Source organism: Castanea sativa, chromosome 11 (assembly GCF_040712315.1).
Source record: "Castanea sativa cultivar Marrone di Chiusa Pesio chromosome 11, ASM4071231v1".
NCBI lineage: Eukaryota > Viridiplantae > Streptophyta > Magnoliopsida > Fagales > Fagaceae > Castanea > Castanea sativa.
In genome coordinates this window covers 37,510,345-37,519,319 of record NC_134023.1, presented here as the reverse complement: position 1 = coordinate 37,519,319, position 8,975 = coordinate 37,510,345, and the positions used below count along the sequence as shown (strand labels likewise).

At 39.7% G+C, this 8,975-nt stretch overlaps 1 protein-coding gene across 1 annotated transcript; it reads left to right on the top strand.

The window, feature by feature from the left end:
- Window positions 1-344: 344 nt before the first annotated feature.
- On the top strand, window positions 345-3,344 carry LOC142616452 (uncharacterized). Its single transcript, XM_075789305.1, has one exon. It carries the CDS (start codon window positions 345-347, stop codon window positions 3,342-3,344), a length of 3,000 nt encoding a protein of 999 aa, XP_075645420.1.
- The last annotated feature ends 5,631 nt before the right edge of the window (window positions 3,345-8,975 follow it).

Here is an 8,975-nt window from a genome sequence, read left to right as displayed (position 1 = left end):
ATAAAATTATGGAGCTAGCCTACCAAGGAAAGATCACATTTGATGATGAAGTTGTGACTTCTAATCTTGCCATGGTGGCCTCAACAACCACTTCTACTTTTCTTACCATTCAATTTGGTTCATTTGAGCCCATTGAAGTAAAGGTACCTTTCCCCCCAATACCAATTCTTGAGATATCTGATGACGACCCTCATAGGGATGAACATGCTTATAAAGATGAACCTTCAGTTACAGATGAAGGATGGACCTTTGTGACTTGACGAAAGAATCATAAAGCAAAATACAATGTACATGCAAAGGAGAATCCAAAGACACCTTGTGCAGTAAAAAGGCCAACGAAGGTGATGAAGCCTAAAACTGAAGTAGCAGTACTATCTCTTGAAGGTAAATTCGTGCAAAGCCCACGACAACCAGTTACTTTACAAGAATTCATCCCCCGGCATTTTCAAGATTATGTCTTTTCATCTCTCACATGCTATCAAATAAGTGATGAGGAAGAATCAGATTGCGAGGAGGAGACAGAACGAGCTATCGTGTACAGGGCATGCTGGTCTTCAATCATTTTCACTGATGATGATCGTTTATTGGGCCCCAAGATTCACAATCGCCCCTTGTTTGTAACTGGGTACATTCGAGAACAACGAGTTAATCGTATCCTTATCGATGGTGGGTCTGCAGTCAATATTCTCCCACTCAAAATATTGAAAGAATTAGGAATCTCCTTAGATGAACTACTTCCCAGTAAGTTAATGATTCAAGGCTTTAATCAGGGTGGACAAAGAGCTATTGGGAAGATTAGACTTCAAATGCTCATTGGTGAAATGGAATCAAGCGCACTCTTTCACATCATCGATGCCAAGACCACTTATAAGATGCTTATTGGAAGACCATGGTTGCATGAGTATGGTGTTGTGCCATCTACATATCACCAATGCCTTAAATATTTCCAAGATGGACAAGTCAAGAAGATAGTGGCTGATGACAAGCCTTTTACTGTAGCTGAGTCACATTTTGCTGATGCAAAATTTTACTTGGAAGATGATAAGATGGAAGAAACCCAAGTTGTGTCTTCACTATCTAGCAAAGAAGAAAAGCCCCACTCCAAAGCTTCAAGGATTAATTCTCCAATTGAGGAGAAGGAAATCAAGCAAACCGAGACTTTTATAGAAGATAGGAAGCATCATACTCCAAAAGTAACCAAAGTAGCCCCTGTGCTACACTATGTTCCAGTCGCCAAAAGAAAAGAAGGCCAATCCCCATTTTCAGGAGATGAGGAGTCAATATCAAAGGATTTGCAAGGATTAAACCTGCCAGTTACTAAAATCATAAAACTAAAATCCTCAAGTCAACCATTGAAAAGGTTTACAAGACCATCCCAAGGGCCGGTTGTTGAGCATGGGATTTTGCCCACTAAAAGAATAGAAGAGGGTTTTGACCCTAACGCGTATAGACTCATGGCTAAGGCTGGTTATAACCATGAGAAGCCAACTGGTTTGGGTAAGCTCATCCCTGAAGCCTCTGGAAAAGGACAAAAGACATCGAAAGCCCAAGGTGTTGGGGCAACAAGTTCTAAGGCCGGAATTGGATATACTCCACCAACCCCCATCCATATCCCCATTCGGAAAGTTAGTGTTTTGGTGATTTCGGCAGATGATAAAGAAGAAGAACAATTTTCAAAGCCATCAAAGAAACCATCTGTTTTTGATCGCATTGGCCAACCCATTCCCCCTATCTCAGTCTTCGACAGGTTGGGGACACAAGAAGATGATAACTTTGTTAATGACACTCGAAGCTCTGTTCTTATAAGACTCAGTCGTTCAACTTCTTCCCAAAATGGCACTCGAAGTTCCGCTCTTACAAGACTTAGTTATGCTACTTCTTCTCAACTTTCAAAGGATGAGAAGTTAAGACAAAAGCAAAATAAGATGTCAAATTTCCTTCACAGAGATGTTGACGAGACACTCCTTATGGATCAAGATTCAAATGAGGTTCGCAGCTCCATTCCATCTCGCATGAAGCGTAGAAGTATTTGGGAAGTAAATACTGGAGAAACCTTGACTGCAAAAAAACGTACAATGGTGTCCACAAAACAAAAGGTGGAAGACGAGGTTGCCGTTTCAGTAAATCATATAACAATCACTGAAGTCACAAAGGTGGAGTCCCCTATTGAAGACGATGCTGAAGATGCTCCACCCACATTCGAAGAAGGCATGCAGGCTACAGTTGATGAATTGAAGGAAGTTAACATTGGCGCTACTGAAGACCATAGGCCAGTCTTTTTAAATGCAAATTTGTCCCTAGAGGAAGAAGATGCTTATGTTGAACTCCTCAAAGAATATAGGGATGTTTTTGCTTGGACATACAAAGAAATGCCAGGCCTAGATCCAAAGGTCGCTGTTCACCATTTATCAGTAAGGCATGGGGTGCGACCAACGAAGCAAGCACAACGTAGGTTCCGGCCTGAGTTAATCTCCCAGATTGAAGGAGAGGTCAACAAGCTTATTGAAGCTGGCTTTATTCGTGAAGTCAAGTATCCCACATGGGTATCAAACATTGTCCCTGTAAGAAAGAAGAATGGGCAAATTCGTGTTTGTGTCGACTTTCGTGACCTTAATAGGGCATGTCCAAAAGACGAATTTCCTCTTCCTTTAACAGAAATTATGGTTGATGCTACAGTAGGTCATGAAGCTCTTTCATTTATGGATGGGTTCTCTGGTTACAATCAAATTCGCATGGCTCCAAAAGATGAAGAGCTCACTGCTTTTCGTACTCCAAAAGGAATATACTGCTATAAAGTTATGCCTTTCGGATTAAAGAATGCAGGCGCCACTTATCAAAGGGCGATGCAAAGAATATTTGATGACCTACTTCACATGAATGTAGAGTGCTATGTTGATGATCTGGTTGTGAAGTCAAAAAAAAGAATGGAGCATCTGCAAGACCTTCGTCAAGTCTTTGAACGACTTCGTAGGTACCAACTTAAAATGAACCCCATGAAGTGTGCATTTGGAGTTACATCAGGAAAATTCCTAGGATTCATAGTTCGACACCGAGGAATTGAAATTGATAGATCGAAGATTGATGCTATTCAAAAGATGCCAGAACCTCGAAACATTCACGAGCTCAAAAGTCTTCAAGGAAAGCTTGCCTACATCAGAAGGTTTATATCTAACTTGGCAGGACGCTGTCAACCTTTCAGTCGCCTTACGAAGAAAGATGTCCCATTCAAGTGGGATCAAGCATGTAAAAATGCTTTTGAGAGCATCAAAACATACTTGCTAAATCCCCCTGTTCTACGAGCACCCATACAGGGGTGGCCACTTATTCTTTACATAGCAGCATAAGAACGATCATTAGGAGTGCTTCTGGCTCAAGAAAATGAAGAAGGAAAGGAGAACGCTCTCTATTACTTGAGTAGAACCTTGCATGGTGCTGAATTCAATTATTCACCAATTGAAAAGACATGTTTAGCTTTGATGTTTGCTATTCAAAAGCTAAGACATTACTTGCATGCCCATTCAATACGGCTCATCTCACGGGCAGATCCCATTAAATACATTATGACTAAGCCAGTTCTTTTGGGAAGGCTAGCAAAATGGGCTCTCTTACTCCAAGAGTTCGAGATAATATATGTCCAACAAAAAGCAGTGAAAGGACAAGCTTTGGCCGATTTCCTTGCTGACCATCCTATTCCTGATGATTGGGAGATGTCTGATGACCTTCCTGATGAAGAAGTAATGCTCGTTGAAATTTCACAGCCTTGGAGGATGTTCTTTGATGGAGCTGCTCAACGTTGTGGTGCCGGTGCTGGAGTAGTGTTTGTAACTCCAGAAGGGGATATACTCCCATATGCATTTACTCTTACAGAATGTTGTTCAAACAATGTTGCTGAATATCAAGCACTAATCCTAGGTCTTGAAATGGCAATGGATGCAAAAACAACTCGTTTGGAAGTCTTTGGTGATTCAAAGTTAATCATAAATCAAGTGCTTCTACACTATGACGTGAAAAAGCCAGAATTGATTCCATATTGCAAATACACCAAGAGGCTTTTGGGATGGTTTGATCACGTTAGTATTACACATGTCCCAAGAAATGAGAATAAACAAGCTGATGCCTTGGCAAAATTAGCAACGGCTCTTACCTTACAAGATCCCGAAATAAAGATTCCAATATGCCAAACATGGGTAATACCTCCAAACTTTGATGAGGATGAGATAGAAGAAGAAGTAAACGCAATTTCAGTTTTTGACATAGAAAGAGAAGATTGGCGGCAACCTATCATTGATTATATAGAACATGGAAAACTGCCGAATGACCCCCGACATAGAACTGAAATTCGGCGACGAACTCCACGTTTTGTTTATTACAAGAATACTTTATATCGCCGTTCTTTTGATGGTCTTCTCCTTCGTTGCTTGGATGATGAGGAAGCTGCCAAGGCACTTGAAGAAGCTCATTTAGGGATTTGTGGTGCTCACCAGTCAGGTCCTAAACTTCATTTTCAAATTAAGCGGATGGGTTATTACTGGCCTACTATGGTCAAGGATTGTATGGAATATGCAAAAAGATGCTCAGCATGTCAATTCCATGCAAACTTCATTCATCAACCTCCAAAACCCCTACATCCTACTGTAGCTTCATGGCCATTTGATGCTTGGGGATTAGATGTGGTTGGGCCATTGACGCCAAAATCTTCTGATGGACATTCACATATCCTAGCTGCGACAGATTATTTCTCAAAGTGGGCTGAGGCTACTGTATTTCGTGAAGTGAAGAAGGAAACTGTCGTGAACTTCATCAAAAGAAATATCATCTTTAGGTATGGTGTACCCCGTTACATCATCACTGATAATGGGAAGGAATTCTACAACAAGTTGATGGACAAACTTTGCAATGACTTTGGTTTTAAGCAGCATAATTCCTCCATGTATAATGCTCCAGCCAATGGTCTTGCAGAAGCCTTTAACAAGACTCTATGCAATTTGCTCAAGAAAGTTGTAGGGAAGTCAAAAAGAGATTGGCATGAAAGAGTTGAGGAAGCCTTATGGGCGTATCGTACAACATATCGAACACCTACCCAAGCCACGCCCTATTCTCTTGTTTATGGGGTAGAAGCTATTCTACCACTTGAACGCCAAATTCCTTCATTAAGGATTGCCATTCAAGAAGGTCTTTCTAATGAAGACAATGTTAGTCTACGACTTGAAGAATTAGAAGCATTGGATGAAAAAAGATTGGAGGCACAACAACGCCTTGAGTGTTATCAAGCTCGCATTTCTAGGACTTTCAACAAAAAAGTTCGTCCTCGATCTTTTCAAGTTGGAGATTTGGTTCTTGCTGTACGAAGACCCATCATTATCACCCATCGCACTAAGAACAAGTTTGTTTCAAAATGGGATGGACCGTATGTTGTTCAAGAAGCCTATACAAATGGAGCATACAAGTTGGTTGCTGAAGATGGTTTAAGAATTGGTCCTATCAACGGCAAATTCTTGAAACGTTATTATGCCTAAAGATTGAAGCACTCCTTGGTAGGAGCCTAAACTGCCTACCTCAACACTCAAAGGGTACATGATGTTTTTCCATTACTCTTGAAGGTGTTCACCTAAAATAAAATAAAAAAAAATAAAAAAAAACCTCCTTGAACTACGTAATGACTTGATCCCCCTCAAGGGGTACGTAGGCAGCTTGGCATTCTATGCTAAGTTCAGTCACATGTCAAAAAAAAAAAAAAACCTCCTTGAACTATGTAATGACTTGATCCCCCTCAAGGGGTACGTAGGCAGCTTGGTATTCTATGCTAAGTTCAGTCACATGTCAAAAAAAAAAAAAAAAAAAAATCTTTTAACAATCATTGAAGCAAGAGCTAGAGAAATAAACAATCCATTAAAAAAAAAATTGACATGATGGAATTCCTTTATTGTTCACAAAAAAAAAAAGAAGAAAAAAGAAAAGAAAAAAAGAAGATGGTTATAATGATTATCTATTACAAGTCAATATTTCCAATTGTAATTCTCTAATTCATCACGGGCGGTCCTTAATTCTTGTTCTAACAACTCCAAGGATTTAGTGTCTGCATTGCTTAAAGTATGAGAAGTCTCTACGGAAGAAATCTCTTCTCGAATGTTTGAAACAATTACTTTCTGGCTTGACAGCTTTTCATCATTTTCGAGGGCAAAAGCTTCAAGTTCTTGCTTGTGGGTGAATAATCGTTTCAGTTCTTCTTGAAGCTCGGCTATTTTAGAATCAGTGTTCACTAATCCATCCTTAAGTGCCTCACCATGTGCTAATAATTCATCCTCTACCTTTAGCTGATCATCAAGTTGAACTTTATATTCTTCCAACTTTTTGTCACGCTGCTCGGGCGTCATACATGAGGAAAAGGGAGACTGTAGAGATGTAAAAGTATTGGCCTTATCGAAATATTCTGCAACCAATGTTTCTAATGGTGAAGGATCAATAGCTTGATTGGTTGTTATGGCCTCAAAAATCTTGTTAGCCCCATCAAGGAGTAAATATGTCTTGTTAAATGGAGTTCTAACAATCTTTTGTTGAAGACTTTTCCAAAGATTCAATGCAAGATCAATGCGGCGCTTCAAAATTTCATCATTTGGATTATATTTAGAAACTTCAGGAGCACAAGACTTAGTTCTTTGAGGAGATCTTGTAACATTCTTCCTAGAATTGGTATTAGCCACCTCTTCTATGCTCCTCAATGCAGTAGATGACCGTGGACCGGAAATTGAACTTTCACTATCATTTGAGGCGACATCATTATCAATGTCCAGTGGCAAGGTTCGTTGATCGGACTAAAAAAAATAATAATAATAATAATACATAGTTCATAAGGAGTAACTCAAAAGAAAAAAGAAAAAGAAGAGAAGCAAGAAGAAGAATCAAAGACTAATAATGAATACCTGAACTTTGTTTCTTGGTGATGTAGCAAGAGATTGTGGATTGGAATTATTCTCAAAAGTCGCCTCATTATCAACCTCCATGTTCGAAACTTGTTGATCAGACTGCAATCAAATACACATTGTTCATGTAAGATATACTTTGCATAAAGAAAAGGAAAGTTTCTTCTAAAAAAAAAAAAAAAAAAAAAGACCTGATCCTTTGCACCCTCAAGGTTTTCAGAAGCACTTGTGATGCCTCGAAGGGAATTTGGGTTGATAGGTATTGTCAATTTGGGCTTTTTAGTCCGATTCCAATGATGATCACTATCATTATCATCACTCATTTCTTCAAGGACTGGATTTGCTCCTCCTTCAGATGCATCATGCACTTCTAAGGACCTTTCAACAGATGGGGCCCTTGGAGGAGGCTTCTTCAATTTAGTTGTGACACCTTGAGACTCCTTGGGCTGAATATGGTGGTTCACAGGTTTTGAGATGGTGTTTGCCACATGAACTTTGGGTAATCGAATATCCTTATTATTGTTGCTCTTGACATTGATAGGCTGAACTACCTTACTCTTGGAAGGAGGAGGATGTGCACTTGCAATCAAGATATTTACACCATCATCAAGATACTTCCCATGAATATGATTCCACCACTTTTTGTAGCCACTTGTAGTATGAAGTTTGAAATTAGCTGGGGTAGGAGGCACTGGAAAGAATGCTTTGCAACCAGTCTTGTAGAGAGTACATAATCTCCAAAACTCCACAATTTTATCCAAAGTTCCTTGACGAATGTCCTCTTTAATGGTACCTGGAATGTCTTGGCAAAGTCCAAATTGACGGCTAAACCGAAAAGGACTATAAGGTTCCACTATGAGATGACCCTCTTGACGCATAGACAAGTAAGAAGAACGGATACTTATAAAATATGACGATGAATTACGAGAAAGTCCTCCATCATCAAGAAAAGTCTCCTCCCTATTCCTGACATACAAATTTGCGTCCCATTGCATAGAAGTACCTTGTATCAACTTCCTTGCTTCGTGTTCATCAAAGTGTTTGGCCCCTCCTTCCCCAGAATATACAACCATCTTGGGTCCTGGGACATCAATCTCATAATGAGTCCTAAAATAAAGACCTAGCCAGCCATAAATATAATGAACAGGGAAGCAGGCACCAGAACGACTAATCATTGGAGAAGAATGAGCAATCTTGTTTAGTCCTCGATAGAGACTAACTAGAACTGGTATTGCTAGACAAAAAGGGCGACCTGTGGCCATGAAGCTTGCAATCTTGAAGGTTCCAGGGAGAATTGTATTGGGATCTTCACTTGGCAAAACAAAGGTGCAAAGCCAACAAGAAAGTAATGCAGCTAAGTAGGTCTCTTCCCATAGCCCATCCTCAATCTTGAGTTCAATAAAAGGCTTTTTCCCACATTTGGACCAGCCTTGAATTTTATTAAGCGAACCATTAGGATTATGAGTCTTGATTGCACGACTTAACCTCTTTGTCCTTCGACTTGGTGGTTTTGAATATTTCATTCCATATCTACACCAAAAGTTAACCCAATCGCTCGCCGAAACACGCGGGTCTTCTCCTTCCTTTTTAGAATTAAGAAGATGAAAGTGAAGGAAAAAATCTGGTTTTGCATCTCATGCAAAACCCACAGCGGAAGTGATGAACTAGGATCTATTTCATTCATGATTGATAACGTGCACAATGTAAATTTCAGAATTTAAGAACAAGATAGCGTACCTTGGTGTGGAGAAATTCAAAACAAAGATTAGAAGCACTTGGGAACACTTTTAATCTTCACTCCAATTCCACTTTACGCCCAAGATGTGTGGTCTCTCAATCAGTTTTTCAAAGGGAGAATGAAAGTGTGTCTCACACTCTCTCACACACCATTTTTTTTTCTTTTCTAATCTCTTCTAAATCAAAATTCTGTATGTTTCTCCCTTTATAACTAACTGATTATCTAATTGGGTTGGCCTATTGTGCCTTTCCAATTGGGCTTTAGTGTGTGGCTTGGAGTGGGACCAAAAGGGACCAATAAGACACTAGCTCCAATGG

Coding starts and splice junctions, on each gene's coding strand:
- LOC142616452 (XM_075789305.1), top strand. CDS start 345: ATGAAGCCTAAAACTGAAGTAGCAGTACTATCTCTTGAAGGTAAATTC.